The sequence below is a fragment of the Pristiophorus japonicus genome, chromosome 13 (genome assembly GCF_044704955.1).
Source record: "Pristiophorus japonicus isolate sPriJap1 chromosome 13, sPriJap1.hap1, whole genome shotgun sequence".
Taxonomy (NCBI): domain Eukaryota; kingdom Metazoa; phylum Chordata; class Chondrichthyes; family Pristiophoridae; genus Pristiophorus; species Pristiophorus japonicus.
The window spans coordinates 93496474-93517922 of NC_091989.1; the positions used below are offsets into that span (position 1 = coordinate 93496474).

The window sequence follows — 21449 nt, forward strand, 5'->3', positions numbered from 1 at the left end:
GTTACACAGAATGTACAGCACAGAAACAGGCCATTCGGCCCAATTAGTCCATGCTGGTGTTTACGCTCTACAGGTGCTTCCTCCCACCCTACTCCATCCAACCCTATCAACATATCCTTCTATTCTTTTCTCCCTCGTGTGCTTGTCTAGCTCCTCTTTAAATGCATCTATGCTATTCGCCTCAACCACTTCTTGTGGTAGCGAGTTCCATATTCTCACCACTCTCTGCGTAAAGAAGTTTCTCCTGAATTTCCCATTGGATTTATTAGTGACTATTTTATATTTATTGCCCCAGGCTTTGGACTGCCCCACAAGTGGAAACATCTTCTGTTAAAGCACACTGCTAAACACTCTTTGAAATCAGACACTAAAGGAAGGCTTGTGGGGTTAGTCGTCCCATGTGCAGGCATTTAAATCTCTGATTCTGGACATGTTTAGAAGGCACATATTTATCTCTGTGCCATATGAGCCAAGCAGATAGCTCAATGTTCCATGGAAATTTAACACCTTAATGACTGACTTGACATTTGTCGAAGAGTCAGGCTGACAGCATGAGAAAAATAGGACAGAAAATGCGAAGTGACTCGCAAGCTAGCTGCTAATAAAAAAGTACCAAAAACATTTGTCAAACTGTTCATTAAATGGCAAGAAAATACAACTGGTTTTGGCTAAGAGGGGGAGGAAGGAAGCTGAGGTAAAAAAGTATCACAGTGTCCTACAGTATCAGGATTGGTGTTTAGTCAGAATGCAAATCAAGGCTGAATGATCAGAATGGAAAGGTGACTCCAGTGATGGTGACATTTGGTCATTGTAGAAAGTCCAAAAGAAGAGTCACAAGACTGAAAAAAACTAATGAAAGCTCAAAGGAAAGTTGCCCTTATTTAACCCACCCATGGAGAAGGCAAGCTCCTCCACACATGTCCCCCTTCTAGACAGTCAACTTTCATATTTTATATTTAATATCATGTCATTCAGTGCTGTTGGATACCAACCATAATATAATGGAAGTACTGAGACCCCAGTTGCATTCAGTTCTGGCACTGCGCCTCAGGAAGGATATATTGGCCTTGGAGGGGGTGTAGTGCAGATTCACAAGAATGATACCAGGGTTTAGAGGATTAAATTATGAGGATGGGTTATGTAAACTTGCTTTGTATTCCCTTGAGTTTAGAAGATCGAGGGTGATCTAATCAAGGTCTTTAAAATTATAAAAGGATTTGATAAGATAGATGGCGAAGCTATTTCCTATGGTGGGGGAAAAGAAAAAAAAGAAAGACTTGCATTTATATAGCAAGGCGGAGGTCTCAAAGTGGTTTGCAGCCAATGAAGTACCTTTGTAGTGTAGTCACTGAGGTAAAGTGGGAAACACAGCAGCCAAACAGTAATGTGATAATGACCAGATAATCTGATTTTTTGTTATGTTGATTGAGGAATAAATATATTGGCCAGGACACCGGGAATAACTCCTCTGCTCTTCTTCGAAATAGTGCCATGGGATCTTTTACATCCCCGTGAGAGAGCAGACGAGACCTCGGTGTAACATCTTATCCACAAGACACATTTCCAACAGTGCAGCACTCCCTCAGCACTGCACTAGAGTGTTAGCCTAGATTTTTGTGCTCAAGTCCCTGGAGTGGGACATCAACCCACAGCCTTCTAGCTCAGAGGCAAAAGTTCTCCCCACTCAGCCACTGGCTAGAATCCAAAACAAGAGGGCAGAATCTTAAAATTAGAGGCATGCCATTAAGCAGTGAAACCAAGGTGCACTTTTCACACAGAGGGTAGTGAAATCTCAAATTCTCAAGGGGCTGAATGGCCTACTCCTGTCCCTATATCAGTTCCAGACACTGTAATACCTGTACAATGATGATTGTCCATTTACATCTGTAGAAAGTTGTAAATGGAGTTCAATAATTTCTTGAGAATATCCTTTTCAAATGGTATATCAACTACAGCCAGATATTCATAGGCTGGGATTGAAATTTGGGGCTGGTGAGCAAAGAGGTGATAAAAATCCTAGGCACAATTCTTAAAATTCTTACATTCATATCCCAAACTGCTGCAGAATCACTGGCCTTGCCAGTGACGCCCACATTCTCTGAACGAATAAATAAAAAAAATACAAATATTGGACAATTGGGTTAAAGCAAGAGTCAATTCTACTAAATTAGAAACATAGAAACATAGAAATTTACAGCGCAGAAGGAGGCCATTTCGGCCCATCGTGTCCGCGCCGGCCAACAAAGAGCTGCACGGTCCTTTGTCAGCAGCCCTAAAGGTTACATATAAACCTATGAACAATAACGGAAAGGCAAAGAGCACCCAGCCCAACCAGTCCACCCCACACCACTGCAACACCCCTTAAAAACATCTACACTCCACCCCAACTGGAGCTATGTGATCTCCTGGGAGAGGCAAAAACCAGATAAAAACACAGGCCATTTAGGGAGAAGAAATCTGGGAAAATTCCCCTCCAACCCATCCAGGCAATCAAAACTAGTCCAGGAGATCACCCTATCAATATTCGATTCCCTGCAGTATTTACCATTATATCTGTGCTGACCAACAAAAGGTCATCTAGTCTAATCGCAATTACCAGCTCGAGGTCCGTAACCCTGCAGGTTACGGCACTTTAAGTGCCCATCCAACTATCTCTTAAAAGTGGTGAGGGTTTCTGCATCCACCACTTTCAGATCCCCACAACCCTCTGTGTAAAGAAGCCCCCCCTCAAATCCCCTCTAAATCTTCCACCAACCACCTTAAAACTATGCCCCCTCATAATAGCCCCCTCCAGCAATAGAAATAGACCTTTACTATCCACTATGTCCAGGCCCCTCAATTGTCCCGGAATTCTAATTGTAATAAAGGAGATACTCCAGATATATCAATGTCTCTCAGTCACCCCTTGGTTCTCTCTCTGTGCTTTTGAATTACTAGTTGGAACCAGCCTGGGAGAACACATTTTGAATTCCATGATGCCACAGGTGGGGTGAGTTCGACACAAAACATCTGCGGCGAGTGTCTCACCTCCTGACTCCCCAAAGCCTTTCCACCATCTACAAGGCACAAGTGCGATGGAACAGTCTCCACTTGCCTGGCTGAGTGCAGCTCCAACAACACTCAAGGAGTTCAACACCATCCAGGACAAAGCAGCCCACTTGATTGGCACCCCATCCACCATCTTAAACATTCACTCTCACCACCGGCGCACTGTGGCTGCAGTGTGTACCATCTACAAGATGCACTGCAGCAACTCACCAAGGCTTCCTCAGCAGCACCTCCTAAACCTGCGACCTCTACCACCTAGAAGGACAAGGGCAGCAGGCGCATGGGAACACCACCACCTGTAAGTTCCCCTCCAAGTCACGCACCATCCTGACTTGGAAATATATTGCTGGAATCTTGGAACTCCCTCTCTAACAGCACTGTTGGAGTACCTACACCACACAGACTGCAGTGGTTCAGAAGGCTTCTCACCAATGCCTTCTCAAAGGCAATTAGAGATGGGCAATAAATGCTGGCTTTGCCAGTGACACCCACATCCCATGAATAAATCTTTTTAAAAGGCTGCCTCTAACTCGCTGTCCAAAGCATAAAACGCATCATTGAAAACGGCCAGAGAGACATTAGTATGGTACAGATATCTCCCTTTATAACATTTAGATTAATAGGGCAATTCAGCAGAAGGTATGTCTCCTTTAAATTCAATGGTAAATTCTAACAAAGAAATAAAATGATTGATTTCCTATATTTTGCCACTAAAATGAAATTGTCAAACCTGAGTAATTATGAAATGCACAAAAGTGGGACTTGCGAGGGCTTATTGAAAGGCTAACATTTTTCAGCAACTGGAAAACCTCTGCAGTTGATCTAAAATGATTTATATCACTGGCTCAGTGCTCTGCGCTGTCGAGCAGTACTATGTGCGTTGACGCCTATGGGTCTTCATGTACCGAGTTGCCGGCGTGGTCACCGGTCCAAACCGGTGAGCCAAAGCTATCTCACAGGGAGGGGGAGAGGGGAAATGAAAGAGCGTACACGAGATGGTGAGTCATCCTGCCAATTGTGTGCACGGTGAACATAAGAACATAAGAAATAGGAGCAGGAGGAGGCCATTTGGCCCCTCGAGCCAGCTCTGCCATGCAATAAGATCATGGCTAATCTGATCTTGGCCTCAACTCCACCTCCCTGCCCACTCCCCATAACCCCCGACTCCCCTATCATTCAAAAATCTATCTATCTTCACCTTAAATATATTCAATGACCCAGCCTCCACAGCTCTCTGGGGCAGAGAATTCCACAGATTCACGACCCTCTGAGAGAAGAAATTCCTCCTCATCTCTGTTTTAAATGGGCGACCCTTTATTCTGAAACTATGCCCCCTAGTTCTAGATTCCTCCACGAGGGGAAACATCTGCATCTACCCTGTCGAGCCCCCCTCAGAATCGTATACGTTTCAATAAGATCACCTCTCATTCTTCTAAATTCCAATGTGTATAGGCCCAACCTGCTCAACCTTTCTTCATATTTATCTCAGGAATCAGCCTCGTGAATGGCGATCAGATCACGACTGGTACAGACCGTGAGCGAGTCTGCCTGTCTGCCCACTTTAACGCTTGTTCGGGAACAGCAAGAGCTCACGGGCGAGCAAAACAAAATCCTGCAAACATCTGGGAATAGCAAAAGGTGAAGTGGACATTGATGAACAAAATGGCTGCTCAGAAAGTCAGCGACACGCACACATATAATTCCCTTTTAATACAATAGGAAACCTGCCAACCAGCTGCAGTAGCAAGCAATAGCTGCAAGAAACAGTCAGACATCCAGACCCAAACTAGCCGTTTCTTTGCTTAAAGCAGCTTATCCAGCTTACCCTCTGAAGCTGGTCACAGAGCTGTCGCAGCCTGCAGGAAAAACTCACTCTGCGCATGACATTTGATCATGAAAAGTCACAGTGCAGTCATCATTTTTTTTTAAATAGAAGCAGGCACAACAGGATAGCAATCCTGTTAAACTCCATTAAATAGCATCTTAATTTCCAGCTGGGAATAAAGACAGCTGCATGGTTGTTATAGCAATGCTATCTAAGCTTCTAATCTGCAGGACCACAATGCATGCTATGAATTATACTGCCTACAGATTCTTGGCTTTTAGCAATACCAGGTTAAAAAATATATATACCTATTCAAGCTTGCCATAGTAAAAATCTCAGCCTTAAAGGGGCACTGTCACAGCTGTAACATTGTAGGGTTAGCTTGATAGCTACAGTCTTGGAATCCACAGTCATGTTTCAAGATTTGCTTGGATGTAATATTAGCATTGGGAGAATTAACTGTTCTCCCCAATACAGTTCTGTCCCTCCCATTTATGCACTATTAGAGTCAGTACAACAAGAAGACGTAGAAAAAGAAAGGGCTGCTCAGCCCCTCAAACCCACTCATTCCGCAGATCTACTGAGAGCCAGCCAATGAGCCAGCTAATGGAAAACTCTGATTGCCAAACATAACAAAGCAAAAGTCCAGAACATTTATCTGTCCTCACAGCTCTGCTGTTCAATCCTGGCCTACTGCCCTCCATGGATTCCTCGCTCCCATATATAGAAACCACCATGTCCCATGCATTATTACATCATTTTATCTCCATTTTCAATCCCATTCCTAATCTATTCTAAGGAAATTAGTCAGAGGGAGAAAAAGAGGAGAGGAGAGAGAGAAGAGATAGAGAGGTGAGAGAGATGAGGATGTGAGACGATGAGAGAGAGAAAGTATGGGGGCAGGGAAGAACTACAAACAACTTGAAGGCTGTTTTTGCAAAAATAAAACAAAGATAAAAATAGTTTTGGAATTTAATGGTTTATATATCTTAAAATGTTCTTAAAAATATTGATTATTGAGGAAAATTTGGTAACATTTGGTTAGAATGTGGGAATATGCTCATACCAGATGCACCAACGGTCCGAACACACAACCATACCTAAAGGTTGCCTTCAAAAGTTGCTATCCGAGGAAAGATGGATTGCCAAAAAAGGGTCGCGAAAGCCAAATTTACCGCGTCACACAGTCGAGGCACTTCCTTGTCTAAAGTAATGCTAAGCAACCTGAGTTAGGAACCTCAGCCATTATAATGTAATCTGTTTACTGATGGGGGAGGGGGCTGTAACCTCCCAATGTCAAAGGATCAGTCTGGGCAGGGATGCAAAATGTAGTGGGGAAGGTTCTTCCATGGTGCGATACTGTACCACACAGATTTGGAAGTTCCCAGGTTTTATACCTCGACATGCTGACTCAGTTGATCTCAGTGAGGACGATAACGCATTTCACAATTGCCTTGCTAGGGAAGGACACAATTAGCTACGGTTCCTGTATCTGATTATCAAATAAACTGCCATCTTCAGGCAAGCAGATGAGGAGGAAGGGAGGGGGTGTAGAAGTTAAGGGTCTATCCACTGAACTTAGTCACCACGGTTGTGCGAGTTGGAAACATTTTCAGTTGCCACTCACTCAAACTCACTAACCCAAATTGGGTGAACCTGGTCTTCTCTCAGCTGGGCTAACAGTTGGGGACTATCATGTAGAGATGGGGGGTGTGTCCATCTCAGAGAGGGAGACTGGGAAGAAAACTGAGAGGGGGCAGGGAGAAGGAAGAGAAGACAAAAATGGACGACGTTCAACTCACCCTGCTCAAGTCTCAAGTCTCGCCAGCTGATTGCAGAGTGGCATTGAAGACGATAGAGATGTCGCCAGTCCAAAGCCTCCCGCCCTCCCGGCTGGAGGCGGATGCGTGGTGGGAAGCAGTCTGCAGGAAGAGAAAGATGGAGAGAATAAAGTACCTGTACATCTAACAAAAAGGAGGAAAACTGGAATGGCACAATAAATTGACCTCAAATATTGTTGAAGACCCACAAGCGGTGGTCATATTGGAGACAGCCTTATATTGTTCCGCAATATTGGAATGTGCCCCAAAGGCTACTTTTACATGGCAGTATATAAGAGAGGGCTTCACAGTGAATCCAACTCTCCCACCAAAAGTCATAGGATGTAGAGAGGGCAGAAGGCTCCATCTTGCATCTGGAAGGATAAATGTGGAACGTCCACTCCCAACTTTCTCACTGTTGTCAACTCAACCCAGGAAAAAGAACAGGATGGCTGCACACCTCCATTGCAGTCTCTTGAACTGATGGATAACATGGCAGTGTCAGCCGTGGCTCAATGGTAGCACTCTTGTATCCAAGTGAGAAGTTTGTGGGTTCAAGACCCACTCCAGAGACTTGAGCACATAATCTAGGCTGACACTTCCAATGCAATACTGAGGGGAGTGCTGCACTTTTGGAGGTGTCGTCTTTTGGATGAGACTTTAAACTGAGGCCCCTCTCAGGTGGTCGCAAAAGGTCTCGGGACTATTCGAAGAAGAGCAGGATAGTTCTTCCTGGTGTCCTGGCTAATGTTTATCATTTAATAACCATTAATAAAACAAATTATCTGGTCGTTATTGTGATATCTTGCGACACAGTAAACACAGAGAACTGCACCACATGGCTCCCAGTTAAGAACTGATGCAACATGTGGCTTTATTGTTATTACATCAGTAGTCCACTAGGTGGCTCTACAACATTTCTCCCTCCTTATTGAAGAAGTTAATCATAGCAAATAATCATTGTACATTGAAAAACATTTTTCAAACGGAACCCATTTTATGTTTCCAAATTCTACTGTAGAATTCTGTAACACAAACAAAATATATGAACTTATTTTCCATATTTACAGATTATTCTTAACGACTGGTTTTCTGTTTTTATCTTCTCTCTTGAACAGAACTTTCTGATCTTGTTGTAGGACTTTGACTCATTCTAGGCTGAGCCTTTGGAGAGTTTTTCTCCAAGGGTTGACATTGATCTACATTTGGACTCACTACACTTTCAGTCTGTTTGTCTGCCTGACTCAGACTTAAATTCTGATTTTCTCTTGGACTTGTTTCTGGTATATCTGATGTAGGACTTGCAATTGGTTCTCTACTTGTAACAAGACTATCTAACTCATTAGAATAAATTGAAATCCTAACTTTCAACTCCTTCCACATCTGTAGGCAAGATAGGATCAATGTGAAAAAAGCTAATCTTTCCACGATCAAACATCTTGATCAAATATGTACAAAGGCAGATATCTTCACTAACTCTTCCTGGTAACCACTTTAACCATTCACGGTGATGGTTCTTCATTCCAATCTTCTGGTTCAACTTTACATTTCTCTCTCTTACTCTACCTTCATCATGACTCTCTTTCTGCCTTGATTGTGCTAAGTTTAGCTTTAACTACGAGAACTTGGTTCGTGGCTGTCATTTGAGAGACAACTCTGTTGGTTTTCTACCAGTAGTGGTATGAGGAGTATTCCGGTAAGTAATCAGAAAATTTGCCAGTTTGTGATCCAACGACAACTAACGTTTCTTTGGATTTGGATCCAACATTTGCTTGATGAGGGCATGTTTGAAAATTTGTACTGTGTGCTCTGCTGCAACATTTGAAGCAGGGTGGTACGGTGGAACTTTGGTATGTTTCACACTGTTTCTGCTCATGAACTGTGTGAACTCTGCTGAGCAAAATTGCAGCCCATTATCAGACACAATTTCTTCTGGGAGGTCGTATGAAGAAAAGAATCTTCGCAAATTGTCTAGTGTTTTAGATGTTGTTGTTATCCGCATCAGAAACACCTCTATCTATGATTATCTATCACTATGAATAATTGCTGTCCTTCTAGCTCAGTAAAATCTACATGTAACCTTTGCCACATCCTGGGAGGCCAGTTCCATGGCTGCAATGGTACTGATGGTAGTTTCTTGCTCACTGATTGACGTGTTGTACACTGACTGATGATGTACTCTATATTTTTATCTAGACCTAGCCACCATAAGTAACTGCATGCAAAACTCTTGGTCAAGCACAATCCCAGGTGCTGGTCATGAAGATCTCCTAACAATTTAGACCTGAACATATTTCTGATAACCACTCTTGCTCCCCACATGATACAATCTTTATCCACTGACAATTCATTCCTACGAGCGAAGTATAGATGAATATCTTCCTCAGATATCTGTCATCCATTTGCTATGTAATCATACACCTTTGTCATAACTGGGTCACATTTGGTTGCCCTACCAATCTCTTCAGCTGTGACTGGCAGCTCATCAATGTATGAGAAATAAACCCTATTGGGTTTAACTTGTGATGGGGATGGCAACCTGGACATAGCATCAGTATTACTGTGATCAGCCAATTGTCTGTACTCAATGTCATATGTATATCCTGACAAAATCAAAGCCCATCTCTGCATTCGGGCTGCAGCTAAGGTTGGAACTGGGGACTTTGGATGGAGGATTGCTTAAGAGCTTACTTAGATCTACCTTAGAGAAAATGGGGGCGAAATTGCCCTGCGCTGGGTTTGGGGCTCAGAATTTGATTTATACAATTTTTTATCGCCCAGCGGTAGGAGGACACATGAGCCCCGGAATTGGGCTCTTTACCTGAAAAAATGCTGGCGCCCTCGGGGCGGGTGGGAGCGCTGTGAGTCAGCGCTGCACTAACCGAGAAACTGGAGTCCTTTTCATTAGAACAAAGAAAATGAAGAGGAAATCTGAAATAGGCTTACAAAATTGTGCAGTTTTGAAGCAATAAATCTGGGAAAAAAAAACAATTTCTACTGGTCAGTGAGTCATTAGCGAGAGGACATAAATTCAAAACCATCACCAAAATCCATGGGAAAGGTGTGGAGACAGGGCCGGATTAACCCATAGGCTAATAAGCCTGTAGCCTTAGGCCCTCATATTTTTTAGGCCCTAATTTTTATATCATTCACCCTAAATCTTTGTCACAAGGTTGGTTAAGCAATATCATATATAACTGCATAATTATATCTTCAAAGGTGCAAAATATTGTGTCCTTATGGCTCAAAGTGTGTATAAAATTCTGTGACATCTTGAAACATCTATAAATATCCAAAAGAAATTCCCCCGGAGAGTTATGTGCACTATTCACAGGATAAATGCATAAATAATATCAGGGTTGGTCATTGTGAATGCTTACGAAAGGATGAAGAATTTTCATTTATCTTTTGAATGTGGAAATGTAGATGTCAAAGTCAAGTGTCAAAAGTATTTAGTGGAGTATGTATGTCCTCATAGATACCCCTAGATATCACTCATAGAGACCTCTAGATATCCCTCATGTACACCTAGATATTCCTCATAGATACCCCTAGATATCCCTCATGTATACCTAGATATCCCTCATAGATACCCCTAGATATCCTACTAGAAACTACTAGGGATAAAACAGGAATATTCCAAATTAAGTCTGAAAGACTATATTGGAATTATGTATTTGTTTTCTGGGGGAGGGCAGCTTCAAGAAGCCCTTGTGACCCTTAGCTGCTCTCTTTTTCCTATATTCTTAAGTTATTCTGACCTGTGTTCTCAAGTCAAGTCGTTTTTTCTTTGGCTTTCTAAATTTTATATGTTGCAGTTCATGTAACTATGTAAGGATTAGGCTTCACGTCCCCTCGTTTTATCCTCATAACGTCATCAGAATTTACTGATTTATTTTTTAGGCCCTAATTTTTCTATCATTAACCCTAAATCTTTATCACAAGGTTGGGTAAGCAATATTATATATAACTTGCATAACTATATCTTCAGAGGTGCAAAATATTGCGTCCTTATGGCTTTATTATTTACTGTTAGGCTATTCATATATGTGTGCCAAACAAACCATTTTTAATAGTTTTTTCTAATATGTCATTATATTTTATAGTTTATTATTGTCGATATGTATAGAGTGAAGAATTTCTTTTAAACAGAGAGGTTTCGAAGTCATGGAACGCCCGACCAGAAACATTAGTGGAAACAAAATCCACAAATAGCTTTTAAACGGGAAGTGGATAAATATTTGAAAAAGAAAAATGTAAGAGGTTATAGGGAAAAGGGGTGAGGGAACAGAACCAAGTGGGAAGATATTTTATTCAGCTGGCACAGCCTGATGTGCTGAAACATTCTATGAAGAATTGCCATGGGATCCGTTACGTCCACCTAAACAGGCAGCCAACAGTCCTGGTTTAATGTCTTGTACAAAAGGCGGCACCTCCAACCGTGCAGCATTCCCTCTAAGCAGCACTCAAGTATTAGCCCAGATTATGTGCTCTGGGATTAGGTCCTAGAACCCGCAACCTTCTGACTCACAGGCGCTGGTGTTACCGACAGAGGCAAACTGGAATCAAAAGGCTCCTTTACAGTTTCTCCGTGGCATAGATATTTGTGCCTTTTTCCGTGTGGATCACACTGGTAATTTGACACTGGAGGGAAATCCTGTGCAATAAATAGAAGCCAGTTCGAATTTCCGCACCCTGCTCCCCGGCACCCACTGCCTCCCTGTGAATAAGGTTAAGTGCTCCGTGAAACAATCTTTGAAATGAACCTGACAGAAATGGATCAAAGTGAAAGGTAAACCAGATAAGCTGTGTCCAGTTGGTTGTTCCCAGCTGGGATTGCAGTAAAGAAGCTATAATTAGCTGCTGATTCACTGTGGGACATGGGCATGGGGCTGAAATCAGCCAAGGATCCAGCTCTTGGTCATGGTCCACTGAAATATGATTGAAAAGTGGACACTGAATAGGGTTGCCAACAATATTCACCTTAAAGTGTCAGCTGTGGCTCAGTGGGTAGCACTCTTGCTTCTGCGACTGAAGGTTGTGGGTTCAAGTCCCACTCCAGGGATTTGTGTACAAAAGAATCTGGGCTGACACTCCACTGGAGTGCTACACTGTCGGAGGTGCCGTCATTTCGATGAGACGTTAAAGCGAGGTCCCGTCTGCTCCCCATAACCTTTTACACCCTTATCTTTCAAAAATCTCCACCTTAAATATATTCAATGACCCAGCCTCCACGGCTCTCTGGGGCAGAGAACTCCAAAGATTCACAACCCATTGAGAGAAGAAATTCCTCCTCATTTCCGTTTTAAATGGGTGAAACCTTATTCTGAAAATATGCCCCCTAGTTCTAGTTTCCCCCAGGAGGGGAAACATCCTCTCTGCATCTACACTGTCAAGCTCCCTCAGAATCTTATACATATCAATAAGATCACCTCTCACTCTTCTAAACTGCAATCAGTATAGGCCCAACAAAAATGAGCTACACTTGTGTGAGGTACTTGAGGTGTGGATGTGGGCTGGGGTTCGGGAGGGACCATTTATCAAACAGTACTCCAGCACAAATCTGTACCCCGTTCAGGAGAGGACAAATATGAGGAGCGTTGAGACAAAAATATCAATTTATCCAGTCCATCACGAAGAAAATAAAGTGAAGCCTGGAGTCTTCTTACACACACATTCTCTCACTGTCAAAGGATAATAAAGAGAATACATTTGAGAATAAAAAACAAATGATAAATCAAAATGAGGCAGAGAAAGGACTTGGACCTGTTATGAAACATCCTCCCTGATTTCAGTATTTATAGAATGCTTTCAAGTGCTGCAGTAATAGAGCAGAGTTTAATTTAAAATAATGCTGTGAGACCCACACTGAGCTGGGAGCAGTAACTACTCCTAACACACTGATTCCATTCACAGCAAGGAATTCATCAACTGCCTCTCAGACTGCCTCATTTTTCCTTTGGTACGTATTCAAAATCCATCTCTCTCTTTGTTCGTTTGGCACTGTTCAACAGCACATTTTAACCCTCCAAGTCATTTGAGGTGGCAAACAGGTAAACAGTCCCAAGTTTTCAAGAGGAATAGCTCAGAACAAAATTATAAAAAAGGACAATAAATATCCTCATCCTTCCATAAACAATTGTCCCAATATTTAAAGAGCAATTGCCGTGACAGACAAGAGTTTTGCACACAGTGTGTTTTGCGGGATGGAGCTGGATGTCGATGACTGTATATCATGTATGATAGGTGGTCGATGGGCTGGGTGTCTGCTCCGCCTGCCACCTTCGGCGGAAGAGCTGATCCGTTTTAGGTCATGCTTCAACATAGAATTAATGGGTAAGCTACCAACATTCAGTGAGCGCAGACATGGAGCTCACTGATAGGAGTGAGAGTGGGAAATCTGGCAGCTCTGTAAGAATTCTGTTGGTTACCGGGGGTAACAACTGTTCCTTCTGAGCTATAGAGAGGACCCAAGGCCGATAAATGCAAATGAAAAGAATTGTAAAACGTTATTAACTTGTCATGTTTGCCGTGAGCAGGTGCGTCCATGTTTGTTGTGGGCATAGGGCGACCATGTTTATTATGGGCATGGGGCGTCCATGTTTATTGTGGACATAGGGTGGCCATGTTTGTTATGGGCATGGGGCATCCATGTTTGTTGTGGACAAAGTGTGTCCATATTTGTTGTGGGCATAGGGTGGTAATGTTTGTTATGGGCAGGCTCTCCATGTTTGTTATGTCTGTAAGCTTGTAATGTTTTTAGCTCCACACTGTGGATGTGGACGTATTGCGTACTACAACTGCAGACTTAATAATAAACAGAACCAGGCAGATTCCGGAGGCTTCTGAGAGAGCTGCCTGCCATGTTAGGAGCTGTGTGTGCTGTGCTCTGTGAATATATCACATTTGGCAATGAGATGGAATTTGTCGGATGATTTAAAGCTTAAATTTTGTTGGTGAAGGATTCAGCCAGCTGACAGAGAGACTTTGGAAGTTTCTGTCTTTGGATAAAGCTACAAAAATCCGAGGTAAAATACAGCACACGGTGTGAACAGCTAGAGATTAAAATGGCAGGTGTAATCGGACATTTGGGGGAATATAGACACAACCGGGAATGTTTTAAAGCATATGTGGATCGGCTAGAAATATACTTCCCGACAAATAACATAATCGAAGTTCCAGACAATGCAGTCCAGAACCGGGCTGTGTTGGAATGTAAGAAAGCGATCTTCTTATCGGAGGCGGGTCCGGCATTATACGAAACCCTTGTAAATCTGCTTGTGCCTGACAAGCCAAAGGACACAACGCTTAAAGAGATTTTAACGAAGCTGGAGCAGCACTATAACCTCAAACCGTTAGAAATTGCTGAAATCTATTGTTTCAGGATTCGGAATCAAAAGGCTGATGAATGTATCAGTGTTTACATCGTAGCATTAAAAAAGCTATCGATGCACTGTAATTTTGGGAACTTTCAAACCCGAGCATTACGGGATCGTTTTGTTTGTGGGGTGAAAAATGATGCGATCAGAAGGAAGTTATTGATGACGGAGGACTTGACTTTTGAGATTGCTTGTCAGACAGCAAGGTCGATGGGCATGGCCGAACAATATTCATGAGAATTAAATAATAATTACGGTCATCAGTCAACCGAGGTAAATCACCTGCAGGTTCAAAGTAAAAGACGGTGGGGGCCCAAAGTCTCAGAAATTGGAAATTCTAACAGAGTGTCGAAGTCATGCTATAGGTGCCTGGGATAACACATTGCTCAAAGTTGTCCATACGTGAAGGCAGAGTGTTTCCTCTGCAGGAAGACTGGGTATCTTGCGAAGACATGCCGACTGAAGGGTAAACCAGCTTCCAAAGCTATGAGTCCAGCATTCAAAACTATGAGTAGAAATCCCAAGAGACTACATAGCATGGAAGAACAACAACAGGGTGAGGAAATGCTAGAGTTACACATCATCAGGAGCACAAGGTTAATGGACAGCGATTCGGAAAGTATCAAAATCCACATAGATGTTGCGGGATTCAAGATACCAATGGAAATTGACTCGGGTGTATCCGTGAGTGTAGTACCTTGACAAATTGCGTGATTTCCAACTGGAGAGGCTACTCAGGATAGAAAATTCCTGTGGTAGGTCATATCACCGTACCGGTGAAATATAACGATCAATTTCAGAACTTGCCTCTAATAGTAGTGAAAGGAGACAAGTCTGCCTTACTAGGAAGAAATTGGTTGAGCTCACTGAAGCTGGATTAAAGTAAGATTTTCTGTGTGGAAGCGAGATTTTCATCAATGGATGAGGTTATCAAGAAGTATCCAAAGGTGTTGTGCGAAACGGGCAGTCCGATCCAAGGCTTCAAGGCGAGTGTCAGGGTACAGAAGGACGCTACAAGCCACGTCCCGTACCATATGCACTCGAGGAGAAAGTTGAGCAAAAACTCAAAAGACTAGAGACTGAGAACATTATGTGTAAGATAGATCGATGTAATTGGGCTACACCCATTGTTGTTGTACCTAAGTCCAATGGTAAGGTAAGATTGTGTGGTGATTATAAAGTAACCGTAAACCAGGTTCTAGAGAGTAATGTCCCCAATACATTGCCAAATATAGAAGATTTGTTCACAACAATGTTTGTAGTGCCGTATTGTGTACTGCAACTGCAGAGTTAATAATAAACAGAACCAGGCAGATTCCGGAGGCTTCCGAGAGAGCTGCCTGCCGTGTTAGGAGCTGTGTGTGCTGTGCTCTGTGAATATATCACATATAGGGTGGCCATGTTTGTTAAGGACATGGGGCATTCATGTTTGTTGTGGGCATTGAGTGGCCATATTTGTTATGGGCTTAAGTTGGCCATGTTGGTTATCAAGTTTTCAATCTTACATAGATGGTTAAGGGGAGGTTCACTAGACGTATGCAAAATCGTGAAGGGTTTTTCTCGAGTAAATAAGGAGAAACTGTTTCCACTGGCGGGAGGGTCAGTAACCAGAGGACGCAGATTTAAAATAATTGACAAAAGAACTAAAGGGTGAAATGAGGAGAATTTTTTTACACAGTGAGTTGTTATGATCTGGAATGCAGTGCATGAGAGAGCGGTGGAAGCAGATTCAATAATAATCTTCAAAAATAAATTAGATACATAAGGGGAAAATTTGCAGGGTAATGAGAAAAGAGCAGAGGAGTGGGACTAATTGAATAGCTCTTTCAAAGAGCCAGCACTGACAGGCCTCCTCCTGTGTCATATGATTCCATGGCCACCTTAAATGCAGGTTTAAAAAAAACAATTTTTGTTCAATTGGCAGTCTCACTTTCCCTCGCTCTGTATTTGCTTAAAACCTATTAAATCTCTAATTTTTTCCAGTTCTGATGCAGCGTCATCAACCTGAAACATTCACTGTGTTTCTTTCTCCACAGATATGGCCTGACCTGCTGAGTAATTCCAGCAGTTTATGTTTTTATTTCAGTTTTCCAGCATCCGCAGTATTTTACATTTGTAATAATACTTTATGGTAGCACAAATTGGTTTTGTTAAATGTATTACTTTAGACCATCCAGGAACAATTGGAAAAGCAGTGAGATCCTGTGGGTCAAGGGTCAGTGTGGGGTGACAATGTGTCTGCTGGACCAGGGGTGAGGGTCAGTGTGGGGTAAATGTGTCTGATGGACCAGGGGTGAGAGTCAGTGTGGGGTAACAGTCTGCCTGCTGTCTGGAATTCTCTACCCACTCCCTCTGCATTATGATCAATCATAGAATCATAGAAATTTACAGCACGGAAGGAGGCCATTTCAGCCCATCGCGTCCCCGCTGGCCGACCAAGAGCTACCCAGCCTAATCCCACCTACCAGCACTAGGTCTGTAGCCCTGTAGACTACGGCACTTCAAGTGCACATCCAAGTGCTTTTTAAATGTGGTGAGGGTTTCTGCCTCTACCACCCTTTCAGGCAGTGAGTTCCAGACCCCCACCACCCTTTGGGTGAAAAAATTTCTCCTCAAATTCCTTCTAAACCTCTTATCAATTACTTTAAATCTATGATGTCCTCCTTGCTTTCAAAGACCTCCTCAAAACTCTCCTGTTTACCCAAAGTGGCCTCTCCATTCCCTTTCTCTTTCTCAATGCTTAGTAGCCACAGTACTGACTTCAACCGTTGTAGAGAACTCTGTGACATCTTCCTGGAGGTGAGGAGCATGGTATAAATGGAAGTTAATGTTGTGTATTGGGTAACCTCTTCCGCACCATCGCACCCTGCCTCTTCGATGGGTGAATGAGGCTCCCTGACAGCTCACTGGGCCTCATGTCTTGTGGTATGGAGCTGTACATATCAGAATGTATATTTTTTAAACTGATGTTCTGTAACATTTTGTAAACACCAACTAACTGACATATTAAATATTAATAGCACATTTGTATTGAGGCAGAAAAGTCATTTAAATTCATGGCAGTTTCTCAGGGGCTTGGCCGCATGCATTATAAATTGCCGCACAAAGACTGTGCCGGCACTGAATATTTGGAGTGGGTACAGTAAATTTGGAGGGCACGTTTTGCAACTCATTTCCAGCTCTATGTACAGATTGTTAATTTCCGTCAAGAGCCAAAATCTCAGTGGGTGCTCACTCTCTCAGTAACAGGAAGGGCAGTGAAGGGGAGGATAATCAAGGTGGGAGATTAATGGGGTGGGGGTAGAAAACTAATGGGTAATATACTCAGAAAATTATTCTCTGTCATCATTAAATCATCCACATTTAGGCTACTGGGTGTTTATTCTCCCTCCAACTTGTCCCTTCTCTCCTGAAGGCAGTGGCTCATTCCTGCGAAGAGATGCCTTGGGCCCCATTGTTTGTGTATGAACCGAGACAGGTTATTTGACTGTGGCAGGCATCATATCCAAGCACAATCCTGTCTTCATCTGATGCTCACATAGAGTTGGTTCTCAGCAGGAGTGACTGAAGAGCCAGCAGGAGCAGAAACCCTGGCTGATATCTCCACCCGCCCCCCCCCCCCACCGCCTTCCATCCCCCATTCCTAGCCCAGAGTAATAATTGTAGTTTCTGACAGCTGATTGACAATAGATCAGTCATCTTAACCTGGAGCCTTCCTGGACACCAGGGCTTTGTTCTACACTGGGGGAAGGACAGGCCGTCGGATTGGCCACTCCAGTTGGAAGCATTCCCGGAGGTTTGATCACGTGACATTCTGATCACATGATGGCCAAGCACATGACATCTGATCACATGACTTGTACAAATGTTATTACCGTTACCTTATAAAGATTGGGTCCCCTGTAGTTGAATATCTTTACTCGCGGTTTCACGCCAATAGCTGTTGTGCAACAAGAATCAAGAGCTCGGAGGCCACCTGTGAGCAGGTGAAGAGGGGAGACCGAGGGCGGGGGGGGAAGACCGAGGGCGAGGAGGGAGACCGAGGGTGGGGAGGGGGAATGGGGGAGGGCGGGGGGAAACCTAGGCTGGGGTAGAAGGGGGGAGAGGGGAGACTGGGTGTCATGTTTGTAACCTTCACATAACTGTAACCAATATGTAACAACACTGTATACTGTTTACAACTGTGAAATACACACCTTGACCACAGGGGGTGAACTTGTGGGAGACACTCCTTACCTGGTCAGCCAGGTACTAAAAGGGAGGTTCCACGCAGGCTCAGTACTCCTTGGTCCGGGGAATAAAGGTGCAGGTCATGAATGACCTTGTCTGCAGTATATGCCTCGTGTGACTATGTTCTAGAGTTGAGAACTCTACATCTGGCGACGAGAAATGGGAATCACTGAACCACGAGGATGGCCACCGGTAGCACAGAGGAATTTTACTGTGTGGGTGAGGACTGGGATGATTTTGTGGAGCGACTCCAGCAGACCTTTGTCACAAAGGACTGGATGGGTGTGGAAGCGGCTAACAAGTGGAGGGCTCACCTACTGACAAGCTGCGGGACAAAAACGTACACGCTGATGAAAGACCTGCTTGCACCTCTCAAGCCGGCCGACAAGTCCTTCGAAGAGCTCAGCCAGCTGATCAGCGAACATCTGAAACCGGCGAGCAGCGTACACATGGCCCGGCACCGGTTCTACACACACCGGCGTCGGGAAGGGCAAAACATCTCGGACTTCGTTGCAGACCTGAGGCGCTTGGCCAGCTTCTGTAAGTTCACAGATGCCTGCAGAGGGGAGATGTTAAGGGATTTTTTCATTGTGGGCATTAGTTATGCCAGTATTTTCAGGAAGCTTATTGAGGACAAGGACTTGACTTTAGAAAGGGCAGCTTTGATAGCTCAGACCATCTCGGCGGGGGAAGAGGAGACCAAGATAATTTACGCAAGCAGCCTTGGTTTTAACATTGCGATGAACCAGGGAGTTATGTTGTAAAAGTGATACAGAACCCCGCAGGCAGGCAAGGGCAATTCGACACCGCCCAGGCAGGCAGGCAAGGGCAATTCAACACCGCCCAGGCAGCAACAGGCTCTCGGGTAGGACAGCAACAGAGACAATGGCAGGAGGATCGGCAGTTCACGCTATCAAGAGGAACAATGCGTCCCGTGATGGAACCATTGACACTCACCAACAGAGTGCTTAAAAACAACCAAGGGGACAATTAGAGAGGAATGCCTGGTAACAGCCCCTTTGTGAACAACAATCTCAGCCAATGCTGGAGATGCGGGGGTAGACATACAGCTAAAAGCTGCAAGTTCCAGCAGTTCACCTGCAGGAATTGTAATGCCAGAGGACATTTGGCTAGAATGTGCCGAAAGGCTGCAGCGAGGCTAATCTATGAAACAGGAATCAGACGAATGGTCTGCAATGCACGATGATGCCTGGGGCAAAGCCATGGATGCTGAGGTTCAGAGGGTTCATGTGGCTGACATCCGCAGCTCATACACCAAAACGCCACCCATGATGATGAAAGTTTTATTGAATGGCATCCTGGTGCGCATGGAGCTGGATACGGGAGCTAGCCAGTCCCTCATGAGCGTCGAACAATTTGAGAGACTATGGCCACACAGAGCTAGCAGGCCCAAACTGGAACGCATTGACACGCAGCTATGCACGTACACCAAAGAAATCATCCCAGTGTTAGGCAGTGAAAACCTGGTGGTAACACACAATGGATCACAGAACCACCTGCCACTCTGGATTGTTCCGGGAAATGGCCCCGCGCTTTTGGGAAGGAGCTGGCTAGCCGAGATGAATTGGAAATGGGGAGATGTGCATGCCATTTCGTCTGTGGAGCAAAGTTCATGCTCGCAGGTCCTACAAACATTCGAGTCACTGTTTCAACCCGGTGTTGGAACGTTCAAGGGCACCAAAGTAGTGATACGCATCATCCCGGATGCCACACCAGTGCACCACAAAGCCAGAGCGGTGCCGTATGTGAAGCGTGAGAAAATTGAGAGTGAATTGGACAGGATGCTCAGAGAGGGCATAATTTCGCCCGTTGAATTCAGTGACTGGGCAAGTCCCATCGTTCCTGTCCTTAAAGCGGATGGCTTGGTCAGGATCTGCGGCGACTACAAAGCCACCATCAACCGAGTGTCGCTGCAGGACCAATATCCACTCCCGAGAGCGGAGGACCTTTTTGCCACGTTGGCAGGTGGCAAGCTGTTCACTAAGTTGGACCTCACCTCGGCCTACATGACTCAGGAACTGGCTGAAGAATCCAAGCTTCTGACCACCATCACGACGCACAAGGGATTATTCATTAACAACAGGTGTCCGTTTGGCATTTGTTCAGCGGCCGCAATCTTCCAGAGGAACATGGAAAGCTTGCTCAAATCCATTTCCAGCACAATCGTATTCCAAGACGACATCCTAATAATGGGTCGAGACACCGAGGAACACCTCCACAACCTGGAGGAGGTGCTACACCAACTGGACTGGGTAGACCTGTGGCTGAAAAAGGCCAAGTGTATATTTTTGGCCCCAGAGGACAGGAAGGTTACCGCAGACGGGATTCGGCCTACCGAATCCAAAACGGTGGCGATCCGTTGAGCACCCAGGCCCAGCAACACGTCGGAGTTGCGATCGTTCCAGGGACTTTTGAACTATTTTGGGAACTTCCTGCCTAACTTAAGCACATTGTTGGAGCCGTTACATGTGCTCCTGTGTAAGGGTTGTGACTGGTTCTGGGGGGACTGTCAGGAACGGGCTTTCATCAGGGCGCGGAACCTGCTTTGTTCTGACAAACTGTTGACTTTGTATGACCCCTGTAGAAAACTAGTTTTAACATGCGATGCATCATCATACGGGGTTGGGTGTGTATTGCAGCAGGGAAATGACGACGGCCGACTACAACTGGTGGCTTATGCCTCCAGGTTGCTCTCCCAGGCAGAGCGTGGGTACGGCATGGTCGAAAAGGAAGCACTCGCTTGCGCTTACGGTGTGAAAAAGATGCACCAGTATCTTTGCGGCAGACCATTCGAGTGAGAAACGGATCACAAGCCGTTAACATCCCCAGCAAGGCTGTCAATGCCAATGCTCACATACAGCGATGGGCTCTCACGCTGGCTGCGTATGACTACACCATATGGCACCGGCCAGGCACCGAAAATTGCGCTGACGCGCTCAGCAGGCTTTCACTGGCCACCACCGAGGGGGCAGTGGAGCAAAGCGTTGAGATGATCATGGCCGTTGAGGTTTTTGACACTGCAGGTCCCCCATCACAGCCCGCCAGATCAAACTCTGGACCAACAGGGACCCCCTCCTATCCATGATAAAGAAATGTGTCCTGACTGGGGATTGGGCGCCTGCACAC

At 44.5% G+C, this 21449-nt stretch overlaps 1 protein-coding gene across 1 annotated transcript in view; it reads right to left on the bottom strand.

Annotated features, from left to right (window-relative positions):
* LOC139278706 (RNA-binding Raly-like protein) overlaps nucleotides 1-21449 on the bottom strand; it is a 1090435-nt gene that overhangs the window by 766041 nt on the left and 302945 nt on the right. The window contains exon 2 of the mRNA XM_070897767.1: nucleotides 6676-6795. Coding sequence (XP_070753868.1) covers nucleotides 6676-6795 — 120 coding nt within the window. The remainder of the gene's footprint in view (nucleotides 1-6675; nucleotides 6796-21449) is intronic.